Source organism: Pocillopora verrucosa, chromosome 14 (assembly GCF_036669915.1).
Source record: "Pocillopora verrucosa isolate sample1 chromosome 14, ASM3666991v2, whole genome shotgun sequence".
Classification (NCBI taxonomy): Eukaryota; Metazoa; Cnidaria; class Anthozoa; order Scleractinia; family Pocilloporidae; genus Pocillopora; species Pocillopora verrucosa.
The window spans coordinates 6,987,661-7,007,639 of NC_089325.1; the positions used below are offsets into that span (position 1 = coordinate 6,987,661).

The window sequence follows — 19,979 nt, forward strand, 5'->3', positions numbered from 1 at the left end:
AAGGATGTAGGTTTATCTCGCATGAACTATTATAACATAAGAGAGACTTCATGACCCTTCTTTGACTTGTTTATGTTTTGGTTTAATTTTTTTTTTTATTGATTTGCAACAAAAGCTTATAACTAACAAGTCTCCTGATCAACGACTAGTTTAAATGCACCAACAATTTTGTAACACAAGTCAATCGGTTGATAGCCTGTAAGGCCGGAAAAAAGAAGAGACTGAGAAAGGAACAGTTAATGTTCGATCCAGGGCTCACACCTTGCGCCCGGAGAATTAATATTCCTCTGTTTCTCTCCTTTGTACTCTGACTATGCAGACTAAAAATCGACCGATTTGCTAGCTAAATTTACCGAGTTACCGTTCAGCGGTCCACATAATCGACGCACTAAAAGTACTGGAAGCGAGTCGTGGTCAGCGCTTTCCAGATAGCGAAAACTATGTGTACACATCTTTCAATTCCTTAGAAAGAGCTTAGGTAAGAGTGCAGCAAGTTAATGATGTTGCGGTGTTATACAGAGATTTCCGGCCCTGAGAAAAGCGGTAACAACACACGTGAAAAAAAATCTTTTTTTTTCACGTGTGTTGATATAGCCAATCAGCTGCTTACACGTCACTCGCCTTTAGCGCCACTCGGTCAGGTTGATGAATGAACGGCAAAGCATTCACGATTCTCAATACAAGTTTTTTGTCGGAGCTTTCTCGAATTATGGCGGCTTAGACACTAAAAAATCCGTATCGCTGACGGACAATGATGTTCAAACTTTCCTAGAAGGGGTAGAAAACCAATATAGTAAAAGAAAAACCAAAAGTTGCGTATTCAGTGGCTTTGGTGTTAGCATTTCTGGCGGCTGAGAATGAAAATCGACAACTGGAAGATTTGCCTCAGGCCGATTTTGGCCTTTTACCTGAAAGACTTCTGTCGGTAAGGACAAAGTCAATAAATTAGAATTTTGTAAATTGAAAATTATGACCATTGTTTTTTTTGTAATAAGGATTCAACGCCCTTTTCCCTCTTAAGAGTCAGCGCCAACGCACTCTACGATTGTTATTCGAGGATTGTCGATTCATTTATTTTTATTCATTGATGAAGTCGGCTTGTCTTCCCATTAAAGGGCTATTGTGTCTATATGATAAACAAAATAATACATGATTGCTTGTACATATGGAATTTCTCTTCTCGTGTTCAACTCGACATCTGACTCGTTCGCTGCGCTCACTCATGAGCTATCGAGTTAAACACTCGAAGAGAAATTCCATATATACGCGCGCCCATGTATTATTCTCTGTATCCCAAACAACTCAAACCGCGATCATGGCCTGCGCTTCTTCTGCATCATTGGCGTAGAGGTTATTGCTGAGTTAGTGAAATTTAGGACAGTAACAAGAAACAGAAGTAAACAATGTATGGTTGGCCTTAAAGTGAGTGTGTATCGCAGAAAAAAAGTTCAGTGATGAGAGACGTCTTCTTGAATGAATATTCTCCATTATAACCCTCGGTTGAATGGTAAAAAGTATTGCTTGATATAATTTAACCGTCTTTTCTATTGAAATGACGGAATCGTTTGTGCCAATATTGGAATGGTAGTCCGCTGACTGGTAACTCGGTTGTTGTTCTGTGAGTGGATTTATTCAACACGCTTTAATGTTTTATTTTCTACAAAAAAATGTAAGTTTTCATATCAATCATGACTCACTCTTGAATCTAATAGTTTGAGGTAATATATCTACGAAATGAAAAATGCGTAGAGTGTCCACATTGCAACTAATTGACTGCCAGCAGTTCTACTGTGATGTGAGTAAATTTTCGGACGATTACGGGCGCCTGATTACATTTCTGATTGGTTCAGGCCTCGATTACGTATTGACCTCCTTCCTTGTAGATGTTGAGGTTTTTCAAAGTGGAAACTGTGATTTTCTCCGGCTGTTTGTTCTAACGAGAAAGTAAAATAGTTTTCGTATTAAAAACAAAACGGAACAACCTACGCCAAATAAAAAGTCATGGCAATCAATATAATATATAGATTTAGCCAAGCCTAAAAGCGGAGCTCGCATTTTTTTTCCCGCACGTCCCAAGGGCACAACACCTTGCCCCGGCCAGGACTAGAACCCCGGTCGTCCGACTCGGAGCCCAGAGCACTGACCACTGGACTACTGAACAAAGCCGTGACGTTGGCTTGCCCGCGGTACAGTTGACCATGCATGTTAAAAGTAGCACCTTGTACGGTCATACGGTCGTACGGTCGTACATCCAAATTTTTTCGGCTTGATGGGCTACTACTATTTTGTGTAATTATGGGGCTACGCTCTGCGAGCTCCGCTATGATAACACTTACTGGGTCTGTTGGTTTTAGTTGATTTAAGGTTACGTAACTTCTATACACACCTCATACAATTATGTATGGGTCATTTTGTCAGTTGTAGCCACTGAACTGAACTCCAAGATTTCAATGTGTATTAGGGCAAGTTTTTTAATTTTTTTTCATCTTACCCCTGCATTCCTCTTTCGAGGTTTCTTCACTGGACCCTCTCCCAAGTCGGTTCCTGGTTTTACATCCTCAATATTCTCGTAAATATTTTCAGGTTCCTCGTTTGCGGCCGGCTGGATCTCGGCAGTGCTTGCATCCGGTTTGGCTTTCTCAGCTTGCTTAACAAAATCTTTTCGACCCTGAAGAATTATGGTTGGCAACAAATCAAATTAAAATTCGAACAAACAAGCTGAAAAGTTGGCACTATCACGGTCCACTCATTTCCAAAACTTACTTGATCTAGCCCAAAATCAATGCTTTAAAATTATTTTGGTTAGAGTGTTGCAGATTCTAGCAGATTCTTCAAATCTGACACAATGCTCTAAGGGAACCTAAATAATAACTCCCAGTAGACCAAGAAAACTCGTTCGTGTTTTATCAAGGAGAGCGAATACAAATACTGGCCCCATTGTGCGAGGGATGGATGATATTGAACGCCAGGCTAGATTGCTATCCCACGGGTACTTGTCGACAAAACAACCCACATTATCTTCCGGGTTGCATTGTATCCCGTGGTTAAGTCCCTGGTTCAACCCTTGGATCTGCTTACAATTAATTTACAATTTTTCTGAAATTTTTTGCGTGCTTCCCATTGTTTCATATTCTTACAGCGTTACATCATGTGACACTTTAGTGATGCCAACGAAATTTCTACCACCTTTCTATAAGCTACCAGACATTCAAGAGGAGACACCCTCTCTTTGGGAATTTATCAGGGAACTTAACGCAACTAAATCAATCCCGTGCGATAATTTTCTGTACATTTATATTTCAAATAATCCCTGTTTTTTCCATTTATTGTACCTTGTTACATCACTCTGAATAATCAAGTAACGCTTACCTCTTTTCCAAAAACAAACATAGCAATGGCCTGAAATAAATTGGGAAAAAACTTAGAAAGTGCAAACTCACTATGCGGAGCTAGCAGGTAAGGAACATGACTTGGGACCATTATCAGCAAAAAAATTGTGCACTTACATGGCAGTAGTGCTGCTTCTAAAGAGGCAGCAATCGTGATATTTGTAAAGAAATAAAAATAAACGGAAGGAGGAAAATGAAAAGTTTAAAAGAAAACATAAATAACAGAGGAAGCCATTGCAATCAGTTCCTGTTTAACAGGACTTGATGATTCTGGTGCAATGCTTTTTGGACGATGTTGAAAAAGTAAATAGAAAAAGAGGATAGAAGGATGGAAGGGAAGAGGTGGAGGGATATTTAAAATATAAAATGACGTGTGGTTCACCTGCAAGACAACAAAGGTTGTCAAGATATACTGTTCCGTGAACCGCTCCTTTTCGACAGCTTGGTAGGCAAATGTACAGGTCAAACCGAAGAAAGCCAACAAGATAGCGTCTTTGATCACCCGGAATCTGCCAAGAAGGAAAGTTACACGTGGATTCCTTATAACACGAATCAATATTCACGATCGTTTCCTGACAATCTGCACCACTTTCATCATGGTAATAGAACCCACCACCAAAGTGAGTCGTTCAGTTTGGAATCTCAATGCGTTGAAGTGCGTAACAAGATCGCGTTAAGACATTTTCAATTATTTTACACATTTTTACAACCTTTACAATTACTTCAAAACCTTTGCAACTGTTACTCTTCAAAAATGATTGTACCTCATCTCTTCGTAGTCATAGTTGTTTCGAACATCTTCAGTTGGAATAAGAAGTTTCACCAAAATGGCCACATTGAACTGAGACGGAAATAATCATGAAAAAAACCGGCGGGTGAATAACAGAGAATAAAGGAGATGCTGAACCATAAAAATAATCCAGCCTGCTAAAAAAGCCTCATTTATTTGCGTTTCTTAAGGGCCATATATTTTCAGTGGGAACGATCTCAGTAGAGTGCTAACGGAACTTAGAAGCGTGTGAGGTTTTTTTCAAGAATTAAAATTATTTAAAAATTATTTGTAACTAGAGGTAGGGTTGGTTTGGGGGGTGGGGATGGGGTGGGAACTTGTTTTGGGTGGGCGGGGTCCTTGTCGTCAGATTCACAATGTTCAGAGCTAAGAATTTCATATCTTACTTCGTATCCTAAAGCGAAATGAAATACTCACTAAGGCGATGATAAGAACGGGTCCAGCATATCCCCACATAGCGCTGCCTGCTGCTGCTTCCCAGCAACTGTTAAGAAGCAAAATGACAAGCACAAAAGAAAAAACAGATGTTATCTGTCTGCTTTCAAACAAGGTCGCTTTAAAAAAAAAACACCTGTGTTCTAGTTTATTTGGATTTTGATTCATTCTTGTTTCTACCGCATTTTGACATCACCAACGATCTTTGATGTTATATTTGATACGTAACGTGCGTTTAAACATTATTTCTAGATTTTATCTCTTTGACTGTTGTTATTAGCTGCTGGTAAATTCTTGCAACGATAAAAGTTATAATAAAGAAGTGAATTAAAATTGCTTACACGTCATCAGGGTTTTTGAGATCAATCTGCACACCAATAGCAATAAGAGCCAGTAGCATTGGCAATCCTGCAATAAACAACAAGACACGCGCTAATGATCGCTGTAACTGCTGTCTTAATCTCGTGCCCAATTCCCCCACAGTCAACCATTTATTTAAATCGTTTTGAAAGGTCACCTCTCGGCAAGCCAGGTAAAACAAATTCCAATCCCTAAAGTTGTGGCTTTTTGTAATAAATGTTGAAATTCGTTCCTACCGCCCTACTTTCCCACTATATAATACTGTAATTTTTCTGAATCTTACCCCATCCAATTACTACGTAAACGATTTCGATGTTGAGATTTGAAGCAAATATCTTCTTGATCTTTCCATGGATTCTCAAACCGTGGAGAAGAAGCCAGCAAAACTCTGCCAACACTGAAAAATATACGGCGAAGGCCAGGAAACCACAGAGTGTCTAAACAATAAAAAGACAACACAATAAACTTTTAAACTGAAGTTACTTTTGGCAAGAAATATCTAATTAAAGGGACGGGATATGTCCAACAATTATGACACAGGCATTCGGTAACTTATGCTTCTTCAGTTTTAACGAGTAAAAGAATCTTCGTGATTGAGGGTCAGAATTTTTTTCCTGAAGTTTTTCATTTGAATTTATTCTTCCTTTTAACTGCAAGATGATTTTGATTAAATCCATTATGAGCATAGTATCCCTCTTGGGAACACACCTGGGCACTGGTTGTCACATCTGACAGAGAGAGGATGGTAGAGAGAATTTTTGTATTACCTGCTGAGCCTTAACGTGTGCACCAATCAGAAACACACATTGCATGACGATGATGGCGGCGCACATGTTGATACGCATGACTTCTCCTCCGTGGATTTCACTACGAAAACAAACAGAAGGCAAATCCTTTAAAAATTTTGAATAGAATCGCATCTCAAATCTAGGCAGCTTGATAAGGCACGGCAAACCAAAATCATGAATCAGGAGAGAAACTGATTAAAAGTGGCTTCCACTCACACTTTCCAGACGATGTGTACAATTGCCAAGAGGAGGATAAAAAATGAAATTCCAATTCCGATGTACGTATTCGCCAAAAGTTTGAGTTTTTGAGACTCCACCTACAAATGGGAAAAACAACTCAAGGTCAAATGATGGCGTAGAACGGTCTTCAACCATCCTTTTTCTTCTTCTTCTTTTTCATTTTCCTCCTACTCCTAATAATCATCACTGTTATCAACCTCATCATCATCATTTTCGTCAGCAGCCACATTATTGATTGTTATTGGTATCATCGTCATCCACCATCATCATCATCATCACCTTTTCGTCATCCAACATCATTATCATCATCGACTTTTCGTTATTTACCATCATCATCATCGTTAACTTTTCGTCATCCATCATCATCATCATCATCACCTATTCGTCATGCACCACCATCATCATCATCACCTTTTCGTCATCCAACATCGTCATCATTACCATCATCATCATCATTACCATCATCATCATCATTATCATCATCATCATCATCATCATCACCTTTTCGTCATCCATCATCATTATCATCATTGCCTTTTCGTTATTCACCATCATCATCATCATCGTTACCTTTTCGTCATCCATCATCATCATCATCATCATCTATTCGTCATCCACCACCACCATCATCATCATATCACCTTTTCGTCATCCACTATCATCATCATCGTTACCTTTTCGTCATCCACTATCATCATCATCACCTATTCGTCATCCACCATCATCATCATCATCACCTTTTAGTCATCTACCATCGCGGTCGACATCGTTTTCATTGTCGTCGTTATTGTCGTCATCGTTATTGTTATTACCAATGGTCATCATCGTCTGCGTCATCGTGATTGTTGTCATCGTTGTTGTCGTCGTGGTCTTCATCGTCAAAGTAGGTCCTCATCGTCGACGTCGGCATTTTCATCATGGTCATTGCCAGTATTATTATCGTCATCGTTGTTGTCTTAATGATGTCATTCACAATTAATGAAAACGAAGTGTCTATTACCTTTTCTTTTCCCACAACAGCGAACAGCCCTTGCTTGCTACAGGCGCAAGATGTGTGTGTGAGGTTTGTTTTCACAACTGAACAACCGCGCCTTGTCCAGCCACCGTTTGATTGAAGTGTACTGGAACCGGCAGATTAAAAGAGGCATAGATTAAATCAATAAAAACTAAAAAAGCTTTACCTCAACAATGTCGGTTGGAATGCGGCTGTTTTTGTTCAAAGTACGTAAGTATTTGACGTGATTGTTTTTCATATGTGAAAAAACGTGGTTGATTGTGTGTGAATTTTAAAAACAGCAGCTGTAGGAATGCAGGTTGAATTAATGACCTACGCGCACATCATTTTTTCCTTAAAGAGAGTCATCACTTTGTATCAAAGCTTGCTAAAATTATTGCTACTAAGAGAAATCTACCAGCATCATCTTCATAAAGTTACGCTGTTAAAGGATGCTTGAAATGTCTGGGTTACTACGTGCACTTAGCGATTGTTTTTAACATAACTAACAACGCTCCCGATGAACATGGCTCGTGGAGGAAGTCGAAATCGACTTACAGATCAGAATTGTCCATAGGCTCGTTCCTAGAGAATGTGAGACACTTGTTTAGAAGAATATTATCATTTATTCTACCTCTACATTACTTCATGATTACTAACTTTGCTTCTTTGTTCCAGGACACGCACGTCTTTTCTCCATTGTAGATAGCAGGGAAGAGATTCTCGTGCTGGAAAAAAAGAAAAAAATAGTAAAGAACCTTAAAGTTTACATCTCCCCCAAAACACCTCACACAGCTATTAGCTCGCTTGGTACTGGGACTGAGTTTGGGACTGAGTCTGGGAGTAGCATTGGGACTGAGTTTGGGGACTAGCACTGGAACTGTCACACTAGCAGAATCGTGTCACGATAATGAAGTGTATCCTGATTTCCTTGACCAATATGGAGTAGGCCACGTGCCCCTTAGGCGTATGAGTTCTCCCATAACCATACCTTATATGTTCAAAGAAAAGTAATCCTTTGTAAAAAGGGCTAGAATTAAAAACTTTTCGAAAACTACTTGAAAGAACTGATATGGACTACCTAGGGACGGTTTCTAAGGAAGGTATGCTTTGTTTTTGAAACGTAATAAGTTTCAGTGTGCAGTCGGGCACAGAAATTCCAATATTCTTACCATAATATGCTCAAAATTTAAAACGATTCTGTTGTCGCCATCAAGTGGAAGATTGCGGTCCATCTGAGCAGTTATTAGCCGGGAAATAATAAATACTTTGTCTTCAAAGACGCATTCCTTGTCATTGGCTTGGCTAAAAATGAAATCGACAAAGTTAATATTAGTCTTGCAAGCGATGCATCATATGTTTAAGCCACAATGAGTCAGCCCACACGAGGAAGCTGACAATTACTGATTGTGAATATGAGATATCACCGTGAAATTTAAACCAGCTGAGGTAACTTGAATAACTCCGATTGGTGAAGTAAACATTTCTCATTGAAATCACTGAATTAATCGGAGAAGGACACAATATTTTCTCTTTCCTGCACTCCCGCATGGAGCTTGGACGGAATAACCCTGTCTCCGCATTTTTTTTCTTTTCTTTTTCAACGCGCCTAAAAACATGCCAGCTTCACAGCCTTTTTGTTTGCTAACGAGGATATTCGGCGTTAATTGCCCTGCATACAGCCGTCCAAACAAAGATGCGGGCTCAATATTCTGTTTAGCAGAATTTCGTCGAATACTGTCGGATTAGGTATGGTTTTCTTTTTTTACAACAAGTACCTTTCTGAAGAACACGTAGTGGCCGTACCAAGAGGATAATGTGTGTCGTTCACTGTCGGGCTGTAAATCATCACTAAAGCTGTGACGTACTGCTTCACATACTTTGTCACTCTCATTTCTAAAAACAGTAATAACAAAAAAAAGCCCAGATTTTTGAAAGACTATAAATTTGAAATTATTGTTTCAAATAAGTTGACAACGATAGTCTTGAATAGCGGGCACTTGTAGTGGTTGAATTTTAAATTTCCGGACGGGAGAGACAAAACACATTTAGCTAATGGATAGCATAACAGCGGGTGCCCGCTTTTTAACCGCACGCGCCTGTGTGTACGTTTAATTTTTTTCCGAGAGGGATTATTATCCCTAGACTTCTCGGTCTTCGATCACGGGTTAGTGTGGGTAAGAATCTGTATGATATCTGATTGGCTTGTTCAACGAATGGAACGTTAGAACGCGATAGTTAACTAGTTTTACATGCCTTAATCATTTAATTTGCGCATGCGTTAAGGCCTTCTACGTCGGCGAACTCTTCGATACTTTCGACACGCATCCGAGAACACTTCTCGACTGTTCGGTCTACCCCTATTTTGCAAAGCTCGAAACCTAGCTGCAAATCTTACTCATGTGTTTTGGATTTGTTACTCGTTTGGCCGCCCCTCTTTGCTATTGATTTGCTCAATCTTAGGTAATTAGGTATGCTTTTATAGTTATGAGTTTATACGGATTTTTTTACGGCCATGCACAAGATAAGTGAAGAAAAAGTGTATCATAACTCTTGTACTCTTTTCTAAATTACAGCAAAATCACAACATATGATTCACACTGAAATTGAAGCAAATTATCACATATCATCTCATACCTATTTCCTTGGTCTTCCACTCAGCTCTGAAACCTCCGAAGGTTTCACTTTTATCAGACGTGAACTGAATCGTAAGGTATCGCCCCGTAGAATTAATAGTGAATGGGTCTCGCTTTCCACACGACCGCTTTTCTATTAGAAAGTCATCAGTTAAATTCCTTCCGTCGAAAAATTCCATAAAATCATAGTAACACTTTTTATCTCTTTCCAAATGAAATTCCTTCATGTGCAGTTCTACGGTATGATTGACAGGTGCCTGTAATACCCATGTACAGTTCACATTGGTTGTATAATTTCTAGGATACAGAGGAGATGTGATGTTCTCACCGGCTGTAAAATTGTATCTGCAATCTGTCAAGCCAAACAGGAGTAATAAAAATGTTAAGAGCAGGCTTTCCGGCTAATTTTTCTATTGTTGCCTAAGGGGCTTCCTTTGTGACTCTCCTACAGCGAAAACAGAAGTGCAACCAAATAAAGCGTGTACTAAAAATGAGCAAACACTTGTTTTGATAAGAGGAGCGATTCTGTAGTTTTGTGGTACCTTTTCTTTGCCTCCATTTAAAGTAATTAAAAAATGGAAATAGAAGCAGGAAGGATGGAGACTAGAAAAGGCAAAGTAATTTTTCTTATATACCAAAATGGACGAGCTACCAATTTTCCAAAGCCGCAATTTGTTACATATCTACCGCAGGACGTTTGTACTGCAGGACTTTCAATTTCGAGCTCCGGGCTCACAACCGAATGACTTACCAAGGACAAGCAAGGGAGGGGGGGGGGGAGGAGGCAAATAAAAGTTTTTGAGTACTTGAGATTGGATCTGTTGCCGCGCTAGGCTGCTGGCGGGAATGGATTTATTATATTCAACCACTAAGATCAATTCTGCACACTGTTATAAGTTAAATAGCTTGATTTTTTTTCGGTGTTTTTTTTTTAATTACTTCAATTATGGATCATTGTAGGTCCAGGCGTAGCTTTTCTTACCGCATTTCTTAGTTTCTTGGTTATGGCCATGACATTTACCGCCGTACTCGGCTCCTTCACACGTCCGTGTTCGCTTTTGTTCAAATTTATTGTCACATTCTGACCAATCACCCCACGAGCCGAAATTGCCATCAACTAAACATAAAACAAAGTAATGAATTAACTACGGTATTCAAAATTGAAATTTCAACGGATACGCGTCAAAGGATTTGTCTGTGCGTTTATGTTTCCAATTTTATCTTGGTTGATATTCATTTGATTTTCACTTTGTTCTTCTGGAGAGTGGAATTGTAACTGTAAGGTATCTTTCCCAGGAGCCCTTACGATACTCTCTCCAACCCAGATTTCCCTCATCTGAGCGTCTCCCTTCCATCTTGCTCTTAGGAAAGTGAGGCACGATATGATCGCAGGCCTCAGTTTTTTAAGCATCAACTTACCAACTACTCTATGTGTAGCATTGAAAGCGCTGGGTTCTACTTTAAACTCCCCAAATGTGGTGCCATTTGTTGCATTCTTCAAGGCAGCAGTCACGGAATTAGCGAGATCTACGCCAGCAACATCCAGATAGAACTCAGCCTGGACGCCTTTTCCACTGGTAGGGCTTTGAATCAAAATTATATAAAACACATAAGATTAAAAGTATCCTGAACAAGTGGTCTCAATAGAAGAGCGCTTGTATTTACAGATATACGCCAGGTTTCCTCACTTCAGTGTTCCTGAAATTTTGCTGCAATCCATAAAACGTACCTAAATTTACATTTAGGTACGTTTACATTTACATTTACATTTAGGTACGCTCTGACGAAGGGCTAACGCTCGAAACGTCAGCTTTTTTACCCTTTACGGTGGCTAATTTACGTTTTCAACCCAGTTGTTAATACTAAATTACCTGCTAAATTTCAGTATCTGTACATCATGTACTTTAAGTGGGTTGACTTTGGGATCCCGCTGAAAGAAAAACGTAATAAACAAGCATACATTAAAAATATGTTAACAGAGATTTTATTGTTAGATTTTAGTACGTTCATAAGAGAAGAGTAACATTGTCAAGTAATATTTTCACGAGTCCTTTCTATGTGCGGAGGTAATCGAAGCGGGAAGAATTTTTAAGTGTCTGGAAGATGCAAAGGACAAAAATATAAATTTTCCAACAGCTGAGGTTGAACCCAAAAAAACAGCCTCCAATTCAAAAATAAAAGAATCTCTTTTTTATGCCCGAACGAGATACACACACCCAAAGGGCTTGTGTGTGGGTGGCATTATAGCACCAAATGTAATTACAGTATTATTTTCTTTCCATTCCATCCATTGTTTGAGATGCCAAGAAACAGTATTTAGCGTAAGGAACCCAAATAAATAAAAAAGACTCCTCGTTCAGTTTTTCCACTGTTGTAAAAATTTTTATACCAAAGATCTGATGAGTCTATAACATACCATATCATTTTTTATTTCGACTGCCAGCTTTTTATAAGACGATGAAGAATCGTCATTCAAGCTGTCGTTGAATACTCTGTCTGTTATTTCCATAGTTGTTTCAAAGCGTTTCACTGGATGAAAAACAAAAATAGTAATGATTAAAGTCATCTTCATCGTTATCATCATCATCATCATTGAAATCATGATAAGACTCTCTGATGTTTTGATGGAAGGCCTGATCTGAAGAGCCTAATTACTCAGGTAGGACAGTCACAATCAATCGGAATCTAGCCCAATCTACAAATACGCAGCTGTACAAGGGTCTGTACTGCAGGACTCGACTGAGTCAAGTCCTGCCTGCCTATCCGAGAGCCTGCTTGGTATACCGGCAAAAAGTCACGTCAAGAACAGGATAAGCTTGTTAATCTTGATTCTCTCCTGTTCGTTTCTAATCAACTAACTAAGGAAATAAGAATGATAACTTTAATGAGTGCGATAATCAATCAAGGAAAGCCCTCTTAATCAATCAGATTCAAGACTAAATTAATCACTTCTTTTTCCACGATAGAAACCAGTTACGTTTTCAACTCTAATTTTTATTCTCCTCGGCTCCAGTATTTCCGGGCTTATATCTATGACTGGGCATTGTGATTTCTTTAGGTTTTTCTTTACGACACTCAGTCAAAATAGGTTTTAGTAAACATAATAGTTGCAAAAACGGGAGCAGGAAGGCCGGGGGGGGGGGGAGGGGGGGGAAGGGGTAACCCTTCCGACTAACCATTACACGGGAGTGGCCCACACTAACCATTACACGGGAGTGGCCCACAGTTTGCCTCTCTCCTGACACGTGAGGGATGATGCAGCATTTGGAATTCCTGGAAGTCATCAGTCTCGTCCTCTTCTTCAGCGCCGACTTCCATGGTCATTTCAATGTGGACATCTCTTCTTTTTCTTGAGTTGGAACTCTTCGGCCGAGTGGCTTGAATAAAGAGATGAAGACAGAATTCTCGAAAACTCACATTTATCGAATTCCACGGAGAAAAAGGCCAGGGGTGCAAGAAGCATTACTGGAGGAGGAGGAGGAGGAGGCAGGTGAGGTGTGTCTCTGTTATCTTATTGGATTTTCAAACAAAGCGAGGTGTTTTATCATATTTATAAATTATTACTCTTTCAAACGAGAAGGAAGGGACCACATTCATAATAAGAACCCTACCCCCCCCCCCCCCCCTAATGAGCTACACTCTCGACAAATTGACCACATCCCATTTTTTAGGAAATGCTCGATACTTAGGAGGTTAGGGACTGCTGTTGACGAAAAGAGACGAGAGAACGTTTTTTCATGCAAAGCTGTTGGATCATGACTTAATTACAGGGACCAAAACTTCTATTTTCTAAAGTTACTCCCGTAAATTGCCAGTTACCATTTATTACGATCCATGGACAGTCAAATTTGAAGGACACGTAATCCGAGAACTTTGCCAGCGTTCGACTAGTCGTCTTATCAGAGCGATCAGGAATAGCTAACGATCTGTTTTTGTGGCAGTCGAGCTTCTTAATCAGCAATACTAGGAAGGAACATTGGAGTTTAAGTTAAAATTTGTAACAGTAAGTGTCGTACGAGTTATTATAAAACACGCGTAAGGAAGAATGATGTCACAGAATCTGAGAATCTGCCTGTTGATAAGAAACCTCAACCCTTCAAATCGCAAGAGTGACCAGCAGCTAATTACTCCTTACAGTATCACTGTAAGGTCATGAGAATAAAAGAAAGGAGCTCTCGACTGTTTCAAAAACAAATTCTCCTTGTCATTACCATAGGAAATGTAGACAGAACAGTTGGGAGAATATGCACATGCAGCGTTGTTTGGGTGTGAAGAGTTAATGAAGAAATACATACAGTTTTAACTCTAGAAAATTCAGGAAAAATTGCGACTTGATTGTTTTTAAATAAAATGTTTCCTTTTAGATCATTTCTTTTAAGGGGGTAATGGGAAAGGAGAATGCCTTAGCTAATAAACTACAAGAGGTATCGATGTAAAGAAAATCTTCTTACCAAAACCCAAGCCTTTAGTGGCGTTGAAGGAATAGCCGGTGGCATTGCCCGAATTGTTGAACCTCGTTAAAAAAGCCTGGTTTTGCTTAGTCATTTTTGTCAGCGTGTCAATAACATTAACATCCCTCGGCTTAGATCTTGGGTCGATCTTATTAGTGATTTTTCCATTAAGCTGGAAGGCAAATAATCCAAGAACTGTTATGAAAACGTATTGGTGACAGTAAAATCAAAGTTTTAATTTGTTCAGTCCTTGCTGAAATATGCTGAAGATCCATGAACGCATCATACATCAACGTCAAGAAAATAGAAGTGTGAAGTCAAAATGGGCTGTAACCCCTGAATAGATATATAAATAAATCCACTTATTCTGTGTTTTTCTGCTTTGGGCTCAATAGAGAAGGAAAATTGAAGAACAGCAGGATCTTCAGGCTCATAATAGCTAGCCGCTGCCCTCAACCTGGTTTGTCTTCTGGTGAGACTTATGGGCGGAATTTGTGGATGATTCTTACCAGGTACCCTTTCGGTAAATTCCAGTTACTTTCCTTTAATATTTATTTTGCTGAGAAATATTGTCGCTAGCCTGTTTTTGAAAATAGTCATCCTTACTCGATCTACAACATTAAAGAACATTATTAAATATTATAAAAGTTCTTCGGTGGGACAACATCCACAGATTGTGTTAAGATGAGGAGATCATAAATACATATACAAATGAAAAGAGCAGACACCTCTTCAACATTACGTCTCTGCGTTCCCTCGAGTTCTTTTGCCACTTGTTTGAACAGGTTGTCGCTGTCCTATATTGAAAATAATAAAAGGCTTACAATCATGTGATGTCTATTCCAAGTCCAGATATCCTCGACTATATACACACATGGGCCGGGTTGTTCAAAGGAAGATTAAGCTAACTAAGGGTTACTCAACAATTTTTGATTTAGTTTTGATGCTTTGCAGACAGTTTTAATAATTTATAATTTTTCCTTCAGTTTTGTTATACACTATTGTAAAACCTCTTAAAAAGTAAGCCCTAATATACCCTAAATTTAAAGAGAAATCAAGGATAGGTTAACTTTTTAATCCTGGATTACCATTAACCGCCTTTCGAAAGACCATCCCCGTATGCTCTTAGAAAAAGTTGGCCTTTTTTTCCTAGGTCCTTCCGCCTCTTCCCACTATCAATAACCTAGAATAAAACTTCGCCGCAAAAACAGAAGTTTGTTATTGAACCATCCTCTTCAAATGGAGAAATAAGAAAAGGTCGGCTAGGTGTAGATGGCAGAAAGGAAAGCTTTCTTAGAACGAGAGAAATTCACTGGTAATTTTCGGCGCAGTTTTAAATGTATGCATGCCCATTTAATGGAACGAGGCAACATTTCGTATTGAAGTAGACCCCAGTTAAACATTGACGGTAAAAGTGTTTAGAAGGATGATCAAAAATTTTGGGACGGACGGAAAGAAATTTGTGATAATTCATGAAAAGTGGTAACCACTCACATCTGTCTGGCTCACGGACGACTGGGCAAAAACTAAAGTGGAAGAAGGACTGAGTGTCACGTTAGCAGTCCTGGCTGCAGTCCCGGATGCCAAATTAGAGGTCACAGTCGGCGAAGGTTCTAAAGCTGAAATTTAAAATTAAAAGCAGCACTTGTCAGAAACACTACAACCCCTCGGCTAGTGTCAGTCAGAATTAAACTAACCGTGAAGTTCTCATATTTATTACATAAATTTATGATTGATAAAGGGAAAACAAAAACTAAAAAAGAGCGTATGATCTTTTGAAACAATACCAAGTAGTGTTTTTATCGGCACGTTTTTTGCAAAAAAACAATTAGTTAATGAAGTTTTCTCTCTATGAATAATCACCTTGTAGTTTTGACTTTGCCCTTTAAATTTTTTATAAATACTCATCTTTGTTGATTAGTTCTTCGAGCAATCACTATTTCAGTTCCAATTTTCCCTAAAGTTTGATCTCTCGAAAATATTAATTGGTAGATTTCTTGTGAGACTTTTTGCCTGAGAGACAGAGGTGATTTATAGTCTAGTTCAGATGCAAATCGTTGTCTTGGTTTATTTCAAGACCAAATTTCTAAAGCAGCAGCGCTTACATCAATCCTCACAGTGGGAATTTCCAGTGAATTTCCAGTGAAAAATTGTCATCGCTCAAAAGAAACACGAATTAAAGCAATTCTAGCAAATTTGTATCAAATACAAGTTACTCAGTGAAAATAAGAAAATAAAGAGAGAAAAAAACAGCATACCTCGATCAGATTAATTTTGACTTCTGCTAGAAGTCCGCAATTATATTTAATAAATGAAAACTTATTAAAGTAGACTGGTCACTGCTCCGCCCAGAACTGACTTAAATAAATACACCACAGGTGAGGAGCTTTTAAAAAATATATGTCATTTCTTTTGGCGAGGAAGGATGCGTAATGAATGAAAAACATTAAGTGGATGTATTTAGGAAGATGGAACGAAAAACAGATATCGCTTTGAATAAATATTGCCAACAGAGCTCTCAAATTTTCCTTCCCATTTACACCGCCTTAATGCAGCTATGTAAATATTCTGTGAGAATAATTAACATCTTGCGTTTAACGGTCTACTGCAACTTGTTTCTGAAGAATCCATATTCTCGACGGCAACAGGCTGTGTTTCGTGCGGCACAACTTTAAAATTCCTAGACCCTTCAAAGAAGATTTATCGTTCAGGCGAAAATGATTACAAGATAGTAATATAAAGAAAATTGCACTCTATAACCGATAATCACAGACGTGGTAAGGAATTTACCGCAAAAATTACTTATTGTTCCTATATAAGTTGCCCACAAGTTTTAATTCTAATGATACTTCAAGACTTTTAACACAACAACCTTGGAGCTATACTCAAAATTAATGATGTTTTGAGGCGTATAGAGATCCCGTGCAGGTTTATAATAAGAATCTGTATTATCCCACGCCCCCTAGGGCTTTGAACAATCTTTCAGAGCAAAATATTGGCGGAGAAAAAAAAAGAGAATCGCAAACGAAGCAAAACAACCTGCACCGCCTTTTAATAGTAATGCTTGACGATAAATGCTCGAAGCGCAAATAACGAGAAAGGGTAATGAAAACGTTGCAGTGAAAAGAAAATGTAACTAACAACGATAGATGAGATATTTATGCTTTAACTTTGGTAGATATTTTAAACGTGAGCCGTGTAAAGCCTATTTACTATTCAGAGAGCGGATATAAAACAACCGAAAGACGATTCCCAAAACAAGCGCTAATCCGCGCTCGACTTTGTTTGGGTCAATTTCAAATGAATAAAATTCTATCGTTCTCTGTTACATCGTAAAGCCAAAGTATGATATTTAAGTATAATTCTAACCATCTGTGTTAATAAAAAACGGCACGAAAATTTTCATGAATTGTTCCAATTGTATTTCTTTCTTCTTAATTTAAGCCCTTCGCGAATAATTTCCATATGGCAATGACAGTTTGACATCACCTGCTTCTGACAGAAAGAATTCAAACAAGAAGCTAAGAAATTTTCAAAACAAAAGCCAGATATAGTTCAAAACCGTTTGCAATGCTGTGATGTAAAATTCGCTTTATAATTTCAAACATAATTTTGAAAAAGAAGGCGCTCGTGGAAGGCGAAGTAGAACTTCTAATTGAAAGATGTTCCTCTTACGTTTACATGAAGAAGTGCTTGTTACAAGATACTGACTTGAGGGAAACAGTTGTTACCATCCGCCGGATAAAGTTACGAACTTTAGTCAAAAGCTCAAGGTTGCCGGGAACGTCGTTAAGAGTTTACGTATCTTGGATTTTGCTAACGGGAAAATACGGCAATTTAGAAAGCGATAATTTGTGCAATAACGAGCGGATTAAATTTACCTGACGTGGTGCAGGATAAAAACGGCCCAAAGCACGTATAAAGTAGACACACAACCTAAGTCAAGTGAAAAACAAAATAAGAAAGATCATAACTCATTTGTTTCTTCATAGGGATACAGATACCTGACGCTAGCGAAGAGATATAAAAATTATTCATCATATTTACGTGGCCCGCATGAACGATCATGACGATAATTTTTCGAAATTTGAGGACCATACTGGTTCATTCCCCAGTGAAATTTATTCCTCCTACCTTATACAAGCCAGTCATTTTCAATCCTTGGGGTAAGTAACGGTAAAAATGAAAGATTTTTCCTTCGAAGCCGGTGCGATTGCAATCACAAATACGATAACAACCTTGCCTAATTCAACGTCAAACGAATTTCGTCTCGCGGAGAAACTTCGTCAAAAACTGGAGAGCTGCATATTAGCGTTAACAGGCCGCTGTGCATAATTTGACCAATAACCTACAAAATCATTATTTATTAATAAATGCCGATCTTCATCGAAACCAGAATGTTTTATTTACCAAGTGACGAATAAAGGGGTGACTGTAATCAAGATGGAGAAGTTGGTAGAGAGGGGAGAATTCATTAAGCCGCAAAAAACGAAACCTAATTATTTAGTTTCCCAACCCAGGTCTCAAAGCAACGCTCGCAAATTTGTAGGATTATTGATTACTTGCATTTGTCAAGGCTCACAGAGGAGTGAAACTATCGAAAAGGTTCCTGTTGATTTTGTAATTATTGTCACCAAGGAAACCTTACGAGCGTTTGAAGCCACCTGCTCAAATTCGCGAGATCCGATTGGTTGATGAATATATATAATAGTGACTTGCCCGCAGAGAAATGGAGCGACTGAGGCAATACGCACAATGTAAGAACACCATTCAAACCTCGGGCATGCGCAAATGTATAAATTTTTTGATGCGTCAATTTCCTGCGAAAAATTTTATGAGAAATAAAACAAATATTGTCACGCAAAATTTGAAAAAAGCTGATATACTCCTCGACAGTTGCGAAAGGAATAAGAAGGGACAGGCAAAGGAGAACACTTTTCTCACAAAAATCTTATTTTATAGCTACGAGTAGTCTGTTGATTTTTAAGTTGTTTTGAGTATGATAACAAAGTTAAACGTTTTCTGAATGTCATACCGTGCTGCGGGTGGCGGTGTAATTGACTCTTATTCTTGCAGTTTACTATTCGCTATACGACGTCCCCTCTTTGCAGTTTCAACATTCGCACATGTGAAAGTTGTTTGACTGCTCTATCTTACAAGGCTTTCCGTCAGGCTTGAGACTTCGGTACCGTTGTACAGTAGAGCGGATTTTTCTTTCCATCAGTTCATCTCCTGGGAAGAGAGGGATGAAGGGGGGGAGGGACTCTTTGAACGAGTCGGTCATCATTACCGACAACCGTCCATCTCAGGACACCCTCACCCAGACGATCAGACCATACGATCAAAAGTCGGATATCGTTGTTATCTATTCCATTGGTAAGATCTGAATATCATCAGGCTGGGATCAATCATTATCTATCGCCTGTGGGGTTCAAGGGGAACAGATGGGGGAGGGGGAGGGGGGGTGACACAACCAAAATCCTCCGACCCCCGCAGGCCATGACTGACTGGCCGTGATTTTTCTCCCACGTAACCTGGATCTCTAAAACTTCTAATGGAGCTTCAATCTTCACGATTTAGCGTACTCCCTTTTCGGGCTTTAAAACATGCTCGGGGACATGATGATACTGGATCAATATCAGTATCTGGGCAACTGCCCACCTACCCCTCCTCCGTGATATTTCCTTTGTATATCGGAAAGGTATGCCACAACACAACTTCCTTTCGAAAATTTACTTAATTTAAAAAAGAAATAGTATGATATTAGAAATATGTAAAGGCGACCAGTAAAGTAAATTTAAAACAAGTTTCTATGAACTTCTTCAAACAGCCAATGGAAAAAGGGTACTTCATTTAAATCCATGGACATTTTTGAATGGTTAAGTAGCACTGAGTG

General features: G+C 38.8%; 1 protein-coding gene across 2 annotated transcripts; it reads right to left on the reverse strand.

Annotated features, from left to right (window-relative positions):
- Positions 1–1,623: 1,623 nt before the first annotated feature.
- Positions 1,624–18,402, reverse strand: LOC131794896 (uncharacterized). 2 transcript variants are annotated; one of them, XM_066161400.1, is made up of 27 exons: positions 18,218–18,402; positions 17,965–18,019; positions 15,578–15,702; positions 14,812–14,880; positions 14,084–14,255; positions 13,452–13,595; positions 12,836–13,009; positions 12,049–12,161; positions 11,504–11,562; positions 11,052–11,215; positions 10,615–10,749; positions 9,634–9,984; positions 8,775–8,892; positions 8,169–8,301; positions 7,657–7,724; positions 7,555–7,581; positions 7,003–7,123; positions 5,979–6,079; positions 5,742–5,841; positions 5,258–5,411; positions 4,956–5,022; positions 4,597–4,663; positions 4,154–4,230; positions 3,772–3,898; positions 3,370–3,399; positions 2,492–2,668; positions 1,624–1,933 (listed from the first exon to the last, which is right to left on the reverse strand). In XM_066161400.1, the coding sequence occupies exons 1-27, from the start codon at positions 18,233–18,235 to the stop codon at positions 1,847–1,849; spliced, it is 3,033 nt and encodes a 1,010-aa protein (XP_066017497.1). In that variant the 5' UTR covers positions 18,236–18,402; the 3' UTR covers positions 1,624–1,846. The 2 variants fall into 2 exon arrangements, with proteins under 2 accessions (XP_066017497.1, XP_066017498.1); XM_066161401.1 differs by lacking the exon at positions 7,555–7,581.
- Positions 18,403–19,979: the final 1,577 nt, after the last annotated feature.

Excerpts from the sequence above, each read along its gene's own strand:
- LOC131794896 (XM_066161400.1), bottom strand. Across the intron at positions 3,899-4,153 it reads TATGACTACGAAGAGATGAG|ATTCCGGGTGATCAAAGACG; the intron begins GTACAATCATTT and ends CCTTCTTGGCAG. Across the intron at positions 3,400-3,771 it reads CAACCTTTGTTGTCTTGCAG|GCCATTGCTATGTTTGTTTT; the intron begins GTGAACCACACG and ends AATTTATTTCAG.